The sequence below is a fragment of the Mus musculus genome, chromosome 5 (assembly GCF_000001635.26).
Source record: "Mus musculus strain C57BL/6J chromosome 5, GRCm38.p6 C57BL/6J".
Lineage (NCBI taxonomy): Eukaryota > Metazoa > Chordata > Mammalia > Rodentia > Muridae > Mus > Mus musculus.
In genome coordinates, this window is record NC_000071.6 from 67775947 (window position 1) to 67791687 (window position 15741).

Consider the following 15741-nt stretch of genomic DNA (forward strand, 5'->3'; position numbering starts at 1 on the left):
GAACATACTCAACCAGCAAACTAAATCTGAGTCCCACACTACTTAATTCTAAGCAGTTTACAAACTATTTTTCACAATGGTTCAAAGAGAAAATAGTTGTATTCAGACAGAATCCCTTTTAGACAGAGGCTTCTAAACACATATCACGGAACTGTGACTACGAGCTGATATATAGAACTTACTTGTCTAATTTTCAAGTTTGTTTCACCATCTAAGTTGGATGTCTCGATGTAGCACATGGCCTGGGGCTCACTGTTGTTCATAATTGAAAAACAAAGATTTAGTTGGGAAAGGAAAGGAAGAGACCAGCTTACTTAAGTGCTCAGACTCACCGAAGCCATTTATTCTAGACAAAGCTACAGCCACCTAGCCTCTTGATGGGTTTCACTCTAATGGCAAGACAGCGTGAGGCACAACTCATGCACGGCACTCATGGATCAGCCTTCCAGCCAGAAGACCCCCAAAAGCCACTTCCTGACAGCACTCAGTAATGGTCTTCAAGATATCATCATAAAGAGCCACCCTATTTTAAAACCGCTTATCCATGTAGGCACAACACAGACTGTTTCTGCCAGTGTAAAGCAGGTCTGCGTCCAGACTTATCTCCAGCTCAGAAATGTCCTGTTTCATGCTCATGGCCCACATGTAAATTGGTTATGCAAAATGGTTGATTAAAAACTTCCAGACTGCTCCATCTACAAGCTTGTACTTATTATTTTAGCCTTTTAGCTTTGGTCACAAGATCGCATAGACCACGTGATAGTAAAAACTCAAGGCTGTTTTTAAAGGATGGATTTTACAATGAAAGTGGACATTACACTTTATATTTTTAGTATTAAAAAAAAACTTGATTGAGAGGTGTGTGTGTATGTGTTCATGCATGTTATTTGTGGCCTGGTACATGTGTGTGGAGTAGCACACATACAGATGTGTGGAGGTGAGAATATAAGCTGAGATGTGGGTTTCTCAGGTGCTGTCCATATATTTTTGAGGCAAGGTTTCTCATTGGCCTTGAATTCGCAGAGTAGACCAGGGCTGACTGGTCAGTGAGCTCAATGGGTCTGCCGGTGTCTGTCTCCTTAGCAGTGGGTTTACAAGTGCAACACCACAAGTGGGCTTTTTTTTTCATGCAGGGTCTCAGGGACTGGACTCAGGTCATCATGTATATAAGCAAGCACTATTCAAACTGGTCCATCAACCCAGCCTGACCGAGAAGCAAATAGCAGTCCACCTGGCCATATTGCTCCTTGTCCTAAAGCAGCTGCATCTGAGGTTTGAAGTGAACTCTAGATGTGTTGACCTGTGGCCTGTGTTCTCCAGTTATATTATAGCCGTCTCACTGTTTTTGTTTGTTTGTTTTTTGTTTCTTGGATGCTACAGATGTATGAGTGTGGCCTGACTGTAAAAAGTTAACCCTTAAATCTATAAAAAAAAAAGCACTCTGAAGATAACCCAAAAAGTATTCTTAACTTAAACCAATCTCATTATCACTTAGCTACATAATATGTAGCCTAGTTTGTTATCGGATAAATAACTATAAATAGAAAAGAAATTTATAAGTTGCAAACACTGGAATTTTTTTTAATCAACCTCCAATTTGTACATGTGCAAACCAGACTGCGCTAAGTGCCAGAAATGAGCATATAAACTTAATTTTGTCCCCTTGAAATTAACAAAAGCTTTACTTAAAGACTTAGACATCAATCAAATTTTATAGATTAATTTTAAAGTCACCTCACACATTCCAAGGTTTCCCTACGAGCTTTCTTTCACCTAGGCTGCTATTTCCCAATCAGAGAAATCTTTCCATATTAATATTTTCAGTCTCAACTATTCACCCCAAAATATTTTCAACTCACGGTCACAATAGTTATTCTCACTCTGGCAGCTGCCCAACTTTATAATTTCCACATAGTCATTGGAAAGGCTGTAAAACACATTTCTCTGCTAACAAAGAAAAACGGCAACAAATAGAACAGCAACTGAGACTGCCAAGTCTTTAATCTCGGCAGTAAAACTCATTAAAATGTTACTGATAAATATGCTTATCCAAAGCCAGTCTTAGGGTAAAACTTCTAGAAAGAACCTTCTAATACTGCCCTCCACACAAAACAATTTGTATTGAGCTTGAAAGGATTAAGAAATTAGCAAGTTTAAGTGGCTGACTTCCACTTGATGCCAGGCCAATGAAATTCATCCCAATTTGGAACATTCCTAACAATGACTTCAGACAGCTGTGACTGCAGTAGCTCTAAGGGCCCTGAAGAGGCAGCAGAGTCAGTAATCATGCTAGCTCATAAAGACGTCAGCAAGTCATGGTAACACCCAAGACACAAACCACGGTCAGAGGCAAAGCAAGCTTTATGATTAGTAAGTGGAAAAACGAAACAAGATGCACACCACAGGACAGACATCGGCAGACGGCCGACACGGGTCACAGCAATGTGCGTTGGTTCACAAGTTACAGCTGGGATGAAGACGGAGCCCAAAGCATGCAGTATGAAAATATATGACATCCAGCCTCGTGCAGGGGTCCTCTATAAACCCTATACAAGCCCAAATTTTAGTCGCAGTTACTGCAGAAATTCCACAGAACTTGTAAAATAATTTAAAATAGAATAAGAAAGCATCCTTAGAATGGAATCGGTTTTCGATTGATTGTCTCGTGAAAAGCTTAACACTGTTCACATACCGTATCCTGGAGAATTAATAACTAAAGCCTTAAAGGCAAGGCATGTTGTTAAAACATACGTGACTCAATGCACGAGAGATTAAAATCTCTTGGACTCCTATGGAGCGTAATAGGAGTTCAATCTGCCCGGCTGAGAGACAAAGAACATCCAGCAACTATACTCATAAAGCGTCTTTACAGTATTTCCAATTCACATCTAGAAGGATATGCATTTGTGCGTTAGAGAAGGAGAGCCAGCTCAACTGCATTTGGGTGCAGTTGTTCTTTGGTTTAAGGCGAGGACCCGCGTACACACACCCTGTCCCATTCTGAGGCTCTGACCTTGAGGACAGACTGAGGAGATCTGCCGGGAGGTGTTCCCCATTGGTCACCTTCACTATCTCCCCCACTGCCACCTACACGTCCCAGTTTAAAAGAATTAAAATGGGAGGGGGGGGGGAGAAACGAATAACAGAAAAAATAAAAACCAAACAAATGGACAAAAGAGACAGAAGGTTTGAAATCATTATAGAAGAGGATTCATGTTAATAAAAATGTCTAATGCCGATTTTTTTCAAAACTTATTTTGATCAGGCCTGAAGGGAGAAATGAAAATATTTAACATTCAAAGATAAACTCATTTGGTTTTTTTTAAGCCGTCCAATGTTCAATTTCTAAAGTGAAACTTTAAAACATTTTAAAGTTTACATATAAGCATTTATCAAATTAAATAAAAACGTTTTATAGAGTTATTTTATCATACAGATTTCCTTCCCTTAAACTCCTCAATTTGCTGCGAACTTTGTTTACTCCTCGCAAATCAGCAAAGAAATGATTTTAAAACTAATTGTGAGATATTTGAAAAACAAGTATGTCCGGCCCCCTCTCTCATACACTACAAAAGTGACTTTGTTCCAGCTCCAAAACGTTTTTCAAAGTTGACTGCATCCCTATCGTGTTATCTTTAGTGGACGGCTGCACAGACTCCTGTCTTAGGCTGTGAGGGGCCATGACTGCACCAGTTGAAGTGATTTAATAACTAATAAAGTATAAGTAACACGTGGTGGTTCCGAGAGTATAGGAGGGCAAGCCCTTGTATCCAGAGACATATGAAAGTCATACCAAGAATCTGCCTGGATTTGAATGAGAGCCATAGTTGCTCTCTTCCATGTTTCTGCTACATACATGTACTCATGGCTACATGCTAACACTTCAGTTTGCTCATTTCAGATTAAAAGTTAATGAAAAAATAGAACTGGCATGATACTCCTCCTCGAACTTGAAGCTACCTGAAGCTTCCTTTCGAGCTCGCTCCCATGTAGACAAGTAAAGTCAGGAAGCTGATGACGCCATCTTAGAAACTCTCTCGGACAAAGCTGTCGACAAAGGTAACTAAGGACAGAAAGCCAGACTTAAAGAAAACAGTCATTTGTGCTACACAGAGACGCCACATAGGGAAACCAAAACAGCCTGAGTTATTTCAAACGCCGGAATACCTGTTTCTATAAATAGCCAAGGAATGACCCGCCTCCCTGATTATGCATCACTAGCTTGTAAAAAATAATCCAATCATTTTAAATCATGACCTGATTAAATAGATTTTGAAAAAAGGACACTGTCCATATTTTTATGTGGATTTTACAAATCAAACTGTCCAAGGAAATGATGATAAACAACCTCAAGTACATTAAAACACATTTCTTCTTTGTTTATTTCGGAACTAAAATTGTAAGGTTTTAAATTATCCTAAATTTATACAAGGACTAGTGTGGTAGTTTTTAATCCTAAGGCCATATGTTCTGAATACTGATTCACAACTATCTTAAAATGTGAATGCAACAAAAAAATTATCTATATTCAGTAACAGAAAGGACATGAAAGGAAGAATAAAGTACTCAGTCTGGTGGGAAAACTGTCATACGGAAAGGCACAATGACAGTAAGAAATCACCCATCCATTCTCTTGTATCATTTCACTGCGAGGAATAGGAAAGTTAGCGAGAGAGGTGACTGCACATTAAAGGAATTTATTATAAGTGAGGACTGAAAAGAGAAAAAAAAGCAACTGAGCCCAATCCATGGACAGCATCATATAAATGACAGGGACTCATAAACAGAGTGGTCCACACACACCACAGGGATCTGGCTGGAGCCAGAGAAAGAGGCGACTTTCAGTCTGGGTTATGTAGTACCTGTTACTTATTCTATATGGCACACATGAGGCCAATCAGTTTTGTAAATGCTTAATTAAGAATCATGAGAGGTTTTGAAATTCTTCGTTTATTCTTTATTTCCTTGGAGAAATCACAAGGTCAATGCAGGGTAGAGAAACCATCCTCTACACTGTTTGAGCATCAGTAGGTGTCTCTACCTTGACGAGAGAAGGACAGTGTCAGCAGGTATATACTCTTTGCCTTTTATTATAACTATATCTCCAACATTTACCTGAAAGAAAACTGGGAATTGGTTAATTATCTGCATAGAAAGATAGTAAAAAAAAAATATATATATATATATATACACAACCCATTGTATTAATGCACAGAATTTTTTTTTAAAAAGTTCTAATCTTCACAAAATGGCATAAAACTAGAGGTAAATGTATATTTGTTTTTATCTGTTATTTAAGAAAATGTATTGATCAATTCTACATGTTTGATTGACATCTCAACTTCTTAGATGCTCTTGCTTTGGCATAAAAATAAGAAGGAGGAACCCACAGTTAAAACCTCTCCCTACTTAAGGCAGTCTCTGTACAAGTGAAGAAATGATATCTGCGAGCAGTCACTTTAATTTATAATTTAGAAAGGAAGAAAACATCTAAGATTCTATGTTTCTGAGTCACATATTCAGGATGGGTGGAACAGCTGAGACTCAAATACACATCTATCTATCTTGTAGGGTGATTTTTTTCATAACTATGAGACTCTCATTATAATTCAAACAACATAAACTGCAATTTTTCATTATCATATGGTAGCATTTTTCACCCTTGAGTATGGAATGAAGGTAAATTAAAGTTCTGCTGTGGTCAGAAACTATTGGGAGTGATTTGTCAGGGTTCTTATTGCTTTGGGCAAACAGTGAGTCCCCAACTCAGCAACAACCTGGCTCTGCTCAGGAACAGGGCCCTCAGTGGGAATCATTATGGGGAAATTACTGCAGATGGGGGTCACTGCAGCAATTTTATCTTCTGGGAGAAGTAGTGAGAGAAGGCTGGAGAGAGGCACCTTACAAACCATGGCATATATGCCTGTTTTTCAGATAGGAAAGTGCCCGATGGTATGCTCTTTAAAAAAAAAAAAAATCACTTCAGTTGCAACCTACCATGTGGACTATCTATCTAAAAGTGCCCCAAATGCCAAGGATGTTGGAATTGAACTCCCACTACCTCAAAATGATATGTACAAATACACAATATCTTTTAATAATGTGCAGTAACTAATCAAACCAAGGACAAGAAGATTATGAAAGACAAATGCTCTCCAATCAAGGCATTTAGAGGGAAAGCCACCCCACGCATCACTTAACCATTCCTTAATCACCTCCACCTGTTAACGCTTTTCCTTCAATTAAGCTACATGCTTCATAAAACCAGGGCTGCATCACCCCTGGGAGCGTTAGGTTGATGCATTCGACTTATGAAAATTCCTAACCGGCTGCAGTGCTATCCAGCTTTATTCATGGCAAGACAACAGAAGGGCTTGGATTATTAAGCTGAAGGAAATATAACCCCTTCTATGGATGCTGTGCTGTGGGGACCCCAGCAACCTGGAAAGCCAAGAGCTTACTCACTTCCCAAGTAGCTGTCAGGATGTGAGGAAGGCAGGGAACTCCCTTCCTTCCTCCTGCTTTAGATCTGTTTCTCCCAGATTCCTAGGCAACATTGTCTCCTAGCACTAATCTCTGTGCATGGTATTCTTCATTCCAGAATAAGAGAACCAGAAAGATGGAAAGGCTGCGATAGAAGAAATGCTTTGAGTATGGATCCCGCTGGAGGACGCTGGGAAATATCTAGGGCTTTAGATTCACTCCCTTCAACTTCCCCCAAGCCACGGACAGGAGCAATTATGATCAAGGATTATGAAAAAGGGGTAAAATTTTCTAACTATAAAGGACTTCTTTAAGAATCAAACGATTTCCAATTGTAGGTAACAACATATTTGCATTTAATTTGAGTTTTTTTTCAGGATATGATTTTCATCCGGAGAAATCTATCTCCTGGTAGGACTTTACACATTAGACAGTTTTGCACCGTGACGTTCAGCTATGCACACAGCTCACATGCCGAGCTTCCCAACTCTGCCAGAACGTGCTTATTTCAAGATCCTTCACCTAGATTCTCTACTTGGACCTGTCTCAAAAGGCCTGAGCAGTGACCTCTGCATGACTCAGTGAAGAAGTGGCCTCTGTGTAGTGAGATCAACGGGGCCAGATGCTTCTGTTTCAAGAGATATGTCTTCTTGGGGGAGGAGGGGGGCTTTGTCATTGCAACGCTTATTTTAAAATCAGATTCCTGAAACTTCAGCTTTGGAGCAGAGAAACCACTTCATGGCAATGTGGAGTGCCGGGTTGCTAACATCTGAGAGCTTTCCTGCTGTTCTGTGGTAACTATGTACACTGACAAATCCATGAAGTCTTCTGAGGAACATTAAAAACATCCACGCACTAAGAATCGCAGTGAAAGTACCAGGAAGCAAAGACCAGTTGCAGGATTTTTTTTTTTTTTTAATATCACAAAGGCATGGGGATGTCATTACTGGTTTGATTTTTATTAAGCTTATTTTTCATTGTACAAAGTTTCACGTGAACCAAGCATAAGACCTGTCCCAGCAACATGGCTAGGCCACCAAGAAAGTCTTCATTTGCTTGCTCAATATATGTGTGTGTGTGTGTATTTTTGCATGGCTGGTGGCTCAGGATGCACAGGCCTAATCTTTTCACCTGTGATTACAGTTTATGATATAGGCACCATTATGTGTTTTGTTACCTGCTATGAGCTCATTCACTGCTTGGCACATACATTTAATAATAAATATTTATTGGATGAGTGTATAAATCTTTCCTTGTCATCATGGTATGTAAATTCAAAGTTTTGCTTCTTGTAAAATATGGGTTCAGACTATTGTGATTTACGTGTCTGCTCTCTGGTGTCTGTGTGTTCATTTTAAGTATTCTGAATATGTAGACTTCCTCACGCTTTACAATCATTGAAGAGATGGGGTATCAATTACCAGAATCTTCTATATGGTTTTCATCATGAGCGGTCATACTGCTAGACTGCAAGATATTAATATAATATGAAATAAAAATTCTGGAATACAAGTTTCTCATAATTATTTGGCCATGAATAAAACATCAATTATATTTAAGTTTATATTTTTTGTTGTGTGGTTGACCACAATACCAAGTCTAGTTGATACTCCTTGCTTATTACAGACATTGGGTTTTTTGTTTGTTTGTTTGTTTGTTTATTTAAAGAAAAATAACCTAAATACTTTGTCCTATTTGGTAAAAATATGTAATATATTCCTCAGTTATAAGTGGCATCTTTTGTATAGGTTTAAAATTTATATAATCACGACCATGAGATATTGATCTTTCCCACACACTTATTAAAATATTCATTCTATTAATGTATATTTCAGAACAGCATTTTAACACTTAACTCTTTTTGCCAGATGGAATTTATTTTTGCACAAATCATGATTTAGATATAACATAAATATTCAAGTATTATTTCTTGATCCTGTCAATATCCAATTTTGCCTTGCTTATCAAATACTGAAACTGGCCTCATTTCAGGACAGTGTATTCTTCTCTATTTTATCTGTTAATATCTACTTTTTAAATAGATTTTTAATAAAAATAGTATATTAATTTGAAATAAGCAATCTCTTGTTTTTAATTTTGAAAGAACATATATTATATATTTATCTGAATCTCTCTTTTGGGGGGATGTGTGCGAGACAAGGTCTTACTGTATAGATTAGGCTAACCTCAGACTTGAGGCTATCTTCCTGACTCAGATTCTTAAGTGCTGGGATTACTGACATGAGCTATCATACCAGCCTCACTTATGTGAATATCTAACATCTAGAGAACACCTGCTTCCTTCTCACAGTTCAAATTTTGCTTGTAAGCACTCCATGTCTCTATCAGTAAGAATGAGGTCTTCCCTGTGTTTCCTAACAATGCTGCCAACATCAAAATATTGTAAGTTTTGCATGTTGATCCCGAATTCATCATTGAACCAACATATGAATGTAACTATCTAGTTATGATTACTAAATAACTTCAGCTCTTTTTAACTGGGCTTTTGACAACAACCCAAATTCCATCTTTTTGTATAGTAATGTGGGATATGCACATTAAATGTGACCTTGACCTTAAGAATGACTAACCAGGCTATCAACATAAGTGACCACAGTTGGTGATTTGCTACCTTTGTCTATTAAATATTTTAAAATGGGAGCTACAATAATCTATGCACAACGGCACAACCTCAAGACAATGGTTGTCACGAGGAAAAGGTGAAGGTTAAGTTCACAGTGGAGCAAAGGAGAGTTACTTCTTCATTTTGTATACTACCCGAGCAAGAAGTCTAGGGAGGAAGAGGAAGAAGAAGAAGAAGAAGAAGAAGAAGAAGAAGAAGAAGGAGGAGGAGGAGGAGGAGGAGGAGGAGGAGGAGGAGGAGGAGGAGGAGGAGGAGGAGGAGAAGGAAGAAGAAGAAGAAGAAGAAGAAGAAGAAGAAGAAGAAGAAGAAGAAGAAGAAGAAGAAGAAGACGACGACGACCTGACATATCAATGTCTGTCAACTATACAGACAACCCTTGTAATGCAATGCACCTAAATTCACTTCATTGTATCTGAATCTATCCCATCTGTCTTCTCTGTCAAATGTTTAAATCCATGAGTAGCTGATGAACACATAAAAGCATGGCATTCCTGAAAGACTTTGGCTGTTCGGTTTTCTACTCGACTCTTGTGAAACAGAGCCGACTGCTACAGAATCCAGCACAATGAAGGGATTTTCCTCCTTATTACTCTCATGTCAAAGACCAGAAAGCAGAGAGCTGTGAATTCCCACATTTCTAGAAGAGGAGATGTCAGTTCTTAGTCTAGCTAGTGATTAAAAAAAAAAATCAACAAATAATTTTTTTTTATTTGAGAAGAGACACTATCCCTTCACTGACAGAAGGTGACCATACACAATCACCAAGGAGAACTGCATACATGGACTTCAACGGAGCATAAATGAATTGGCAGCAGGCAACACTTTTGTTGCCCCAGTAAGATAATGTCCTGTGAGATATGTGTCCAGTGTCCCACTGCCCTGGCCTCCAAGAAGCCATCTAATGGCCACCAAGGCTACTGACTGCGGATGACTAGGGGCCAGTGTTCTGGAACTATGGAAGAACTACCAATTGTCATTGCTTACCTTTTGTAAGGAATGGCTACAAGAAGAGACACCTGGATAACACTGGTCAAATTGGGACTCCACTCACAATGCCAGGGTGAAGTTCCTAGCTAGCAGGTCAACCTCTGAAGAACTGACCTCTGCTTTATTAGAGAATGGCATCTAGTTTACATGACCACTTGTCTTTAAATAAGTGGTAAAATGTAAATGGGCTGATTTCACTGTATGAGTGTGAACTAAAACATGCAAAATGTGAAATAGCAGAACTCCAATTTCTTTTACTTGGACAGTAGATGATCAAAACAAAATTTACAACACAAAATAAGTAAAATCTATGAAAGAGTATTCAAAATACACTGTGAAACAAAAAACGTTCTAGATAGTACTTTCCAGAGAACAGCCTTCCTGGAAGAGTACAGAAATGCTCAGCAGATAGAGCTAAGGGAAGGTTTCACGAATGTTTACAATAATTACTAATCAGCTCCGCATTAGTAGAGTTGTTAACATTTGCTTATAATATATACAAAAACTATGCCATAAAGTGCACTTGTATGCATTTCTTCTGGAATAAACTAAAGCCAACACATACCTTTTCCCAGTGAACAATTTCCCATGCACCATTTCTCAAAACTGCAGAGAGAAAAGATGACATTTTAGAGAACATTTTTTTTAAACTACCAATCACAGGTTCTATCTAAAGAAAATGATTATTTTAAATGAGTGACTTCTAATGAAATGACTATCAGCAATATTATATCTTTAAAAGCTAGTTGTGACAGCAAGGCGCAAACAAGGAAATAAAATTGCAATTTCTATTTCAGCTCCCGCAGTGATTTATCTAACTCAAGGCAGCCTCACTGGAGTGGCCACATGCCTCCTCCAAGACACAGGGGAGTAGGACCTGACAAATTAAAGGAAAATAACTAGCCTACATCCATTTTCTAATGACAGCCATTATCCTGAGGTGGTACTAGTCTACATGGGTTATAGTAATTATTAGTTTTAATCTTGAATAGACAAAAGAAAACATAAGCAGGCACATCACAGATTTTAATTAATAAGACTTTAATATAAAAAAGAATCAGAAAAGAACCCAGTATTATTAGGTCCATAATAATGCAAAAGCATTCCATGTGTGGCTTAGTAGGAAAAGTGAAAGAAACTATTCTGAAATTGAGAAGAGCATTTTATAGTGGACTTCCCATGTCATTGTACAGTACAGTTACTCAGTACCTCTGTTACTCAGCACCTCTGATACTCAGTACCTCTGTTACTCAGCACCTCTAACCCCACTCACTCTAGGTTTGCGATGTAATCCTGAGCACAGCGATGCACACCAAACACTGAAAACAGTACAAGTGAAACAGGTAACGCTGCACTTCGGACTTAAAAAAAGGCCAGTGATAAATGACACGGACATTAAATCCTTGAGGGCAAAGCTAGGCTTGCTCTGACATCAAAGGCAGCACAGCACATACACAATGGGAAATTACAAAATAATTAATTAACAGTAAAAAATTATACGTTTCTGTTGATGTTAGAAGGGTCAGAGTTGGAACCTTTTAGAAGAGTCATGAAAACAAGCTGATGACATTAAACAGCAAACCCAACATTAATTTCATTAATTGCGTTAATTACATTAATGGCATTTTAAAACCATCATTCTAGTATACATTCTTTTAATCTAGATATAATTTGTGTATTCCAAATTCTCTTATAAGGCTCGTGTCTTACTTAGTTCTTTGTTTCTAATGTCTTACGCTTCTCCTGTCACATAAGATATCAGATGCTGACAGAAAAACAAATGCCAAGGCACTCTGGTGAGAAAACTTTAACTTTATTAAGTTCAAGTGGAAAGCTAAAACTAAAGCAGGTCTAGCACACCGGCAGTGTAACTATATGTGTGTTAAAATTCTTATTTTTATACTACTCAGACAGATCGGGGCCAGGGACCTGAACTACACACATTCAGAACTGTAGCTAGCCTCTAAAACTCTAAGGCTAGCAGAGTACACCCAGCTGATCCCAGGAGGAAGGCTGCGCTTCACCAATGTATGCACAGTATCGGGAGTCCAGAGGACACATCTCACAGTAAAAGCCTGGACTTAGGCTGTGCCTGCCCATGCTTCCAGTGTCTATCTCAGAATGGTTTGTATACTGGCTGGTTTTGTGCGTCAACTTGACACAGGCTGGAGTTATCACAGAGAATGGAGCTTCAGTTGGGGAAATGCCTCCACGAGATCCAGCTGTGGGGCATTTTCTCAATTAGTGATCATGGGGGAAAGGCCCCTTGTGGGTGGGACCATCCCTGGGCTGGTTGTCTTGGGTTCTATAAGAAAGCAGGCTGATCAAGCCAGGGGAAGCAAGCCAGTAAGCAGCATCCCTCCATGGCCTCTGCATCAGCTCCTGCTTCCTGACCTGCTTGAGTTCCAGTCCTGACTTCCTTGGTGATGAACAGCAATGTGGAAATGTATAAACCCTTTCCTCCCCAACTTGCTTCTTGTGCAAGATGATGTTTGTGCAGGAATGGAGACCCTGACTAAGACAGTTTGTCACCAGGAATCAGGATTCATGGAGAGAATATGCTGTCTGTTACTCATAACTTAGTAGGTAAAATGTAAAGGAGCATCCACAAGAGAAGCAGCCAAGTGCTGTCCACGGGGACTCTAACTAGATGAACTGAAACAATGTTTGGGCAAAAATACTTGGATGTTTCTTTATTGAAATTTATTTCCTTCAGATCCCATTTATCATTAAGCAGATATTTTTCCAAATACAATAATAACCCCTTTGTTAATGTGTATATGTGTACACATGTGTGCATATATGTATGCTTGCATGTGTGTGTGTGTGTACATATGTACATGTGTATACGCAGGGGTGTGTGTGTGTGTGTGTGTGTGTGTGTGTGTGTGTGTTTATGTAGAGGCCAGATACTGACATTAAGTGTATTTCTCAACAGGTCTCTACTTCATATATTGAGGCACAGTGTCTTGCTGAACCTGGAGCTGGTGTATCTAGGCAGCTGCCCTGCCCTGGAGATTGCAGGTGGACTACCATGCCTACCTGACTATAATCTAGGTTCTAAGACGCCTCACCCTGGTCCTTGTGCTTTCCGGGCAAGTGCTTCACCCACTGAGCCATCCCCCACCAAGCCTTATTGTTGCTCTTTCATTGTTGGTTCATTTTTAAGCCACTGCCTAGTATTTCTAAAAACACTGAAGTCTGACATCAAAATAGAGGTGTTCCGCGGGGCAGAATTAATGTTCTGAAGATCAGCTGAACAGCACAGCAACTGTAGTTAACACGTGCTGTACCTGAAAACTGAAGAGAGGATAGGTCTGAATAATCTCACCAAAGAAAACCGTGGAGGGGGTGGGGAATGGATGTGTTAATTAGGCTGATGCAACTCACCACAGTACACACATACAATCCCCCCACCCCCGTGGGTAGTAGTTCAGGAGAACTCCTCCCACCAAGTTACCACAATCTGCAGATGTTTAAAGTCCTGTCCATAGAAAACAGGATTTACATACAACCCATGCAATCCTCCTAAAGAATTTAAATATCTAGGTTGCTGAGATTGCCTAATGCAATGAAACTACGAGACAAAAAAAACTATTATTTCGTAGTAACTAGGCTATGATGGCAAGCAAAATGTCTGCACTCACTCAATGCATAACAATTCCTTTTACTTTAATGCTTTTGACTTGAGGTTGTTTGAATCTGTAAATGTAGAGCCTATTGGTACACAGGACCGACTACATAGCCAAATGCAAAGTGTTAAAAAATATATATTTAGACATATAGAAATGTAATGTATGAAATTTTGCAAAAAAAATTAGAGCACCGATTATCATATGTTAAGAATTAAATATAAAAATCACATAGAAGAAAATAAAGCAGTTTAGCTTCTCTGGAAGCTATCTCTAAGGCAAGGCAACCTTGGGTTGAATACCATGCACTACTGCAGCTACAGCCCCCTTATGGAAAAAAATCTCTGAGGACGTTACTCTAAGTCACCTAACTTGTCCTTTTGTGACAGTAATTTGACTGTTAAGTCTTTTGTATTATACAAAATTTATAAATTTATACAATTTATAAAGTTTTTTAAAAAAATTTGCCCCTCCCTCCCTCCCTCCCTCCCTGACATACATTTCACTATAGAGCCCATGTTGACCTTGACCTTGACAGCCCCTGATTCAGCTTCCTGAATGCTGAAATTCTAAGTGTTACCACCAAAGCTGGCTGAATTGTCAATTAAGAAAAAAAATGTGTATGAATATTTTAACTACATGTATGTTTGTGTACCACGTGCATGCTTGATGTACAAAGGTCAGAAGGGGTGGCTAATGCCCTGGAACTGAAGTTACAGATGGTTGTGTGCCAACATATGAATACTGAGAATTGAACCTGGGACCTTTGAAAGAGCAGTCAGTGTTCTTAACCACTGAGCCATCTCTCCAGCCCTTGAATCATCAGTTCTTAAAACATGAGACACACTTTGATTTGGAGCTTAAATCTTTCATGGTTAAATTATATCTGACCATTTACATGTCTCCACTAATTTTGTCTTTTAGATAAATATTTGGATTTTTTTGTAAATTGGTCTTTTATAAGTTTTTCTGATATTTAATTTCTTTCTTTTGTAACATGATGATTTAAATTTCATTTTAAATCAGTTCCTGATAACACATGCAAAGCTTTGGCACAATCCTCATTTTATCTAGAAATTGTTACATCTTCTTATTAGTTTAGGTATAGCATTTTAAAATTATGATGAATAATACTTTCTAGGCAACTTAATTTTTCTTATATATTAATAATGTCATATGTGCTTTTAGATGGGTTTGTTACAGGTGTCTGCATCCCTGTTCAACTCATTTTCAAAAGGTATCAATTTCTCCTATTATAGACAAACACCTTTGAGAATCTAGAATTATTTCACTAATACAAATGTCCCACGTGGTAGAGAGATGGCTTGTGGCTAAGAGCACAGGCAGAGGACCTGAGTGTGTCTCTTGGCATCCACATCATCCCCTCACTATTGTTTGTAGCTCCAGCTCCAGGGGCCAATGTCCTCTTCTTGTCTCTTTAAGCACCATGTACACGTGTAAACATGAACGCATGCACACATACATACACATAAACATACACACATACATACACATAAACATACACACATACATACACATAAACATACACACATACATACACATAAACATATACACATACATACACATAAACATGCACACATACATACACATAAACATGCACACATACATACACATAAACATACACACATACATACACATAAACATACACACATACATACACATAAACATACACACATACATACACATAAACATGCACACACACATACACATAAACGTGCACACACACATACACACATACATACACATAAACATACACACATACATACACATAAACATGCACACATACATACATATAAACATGCACACATACATACACATAAACATGCACACATACATACACACACATACACATAAACATACACACATACATACACATAAACATACACACATACATACACATAAACATGCACACATACATACACACATACATACACATAAACATGCACACATACATACACATAAACATACACACAT

General features: G+C 38.5%; 1 protein-coding gene across 11 annotated transcripts in view; it reads right to left on the minus strand.

Moving 5' to 3' along the window:
* Atp8a1 (ATPase, aminophospholipid transporter (APLT), class I, type 8A, member 1) overlaps positions 1-15741 on the minus strand; it is a 229346-nt gene that overhangs the window by 157808 nt on the left and 55797 nt on the right. For 3 of the 11 annotated variants that reach the window (NM_001038999.2, XM_017320623.2, XM_017320625.2), the window contains exons 6-8: positions 10680-10720; positions 3014-3087; positions 183-252 (exon numbers count right to left, since the gene is read on the minus strand). In NM_001038999.2, the coding sequence (NP_001034088.1) occupies positions 183-252; positions 3014-3087; positions 10680-10720 (185 nt within the window). The other 8 variants (NM_009727.3, NM_001284345.1, XM_017320624.2 and 5 more) reach the window with 5 other exon arrangements.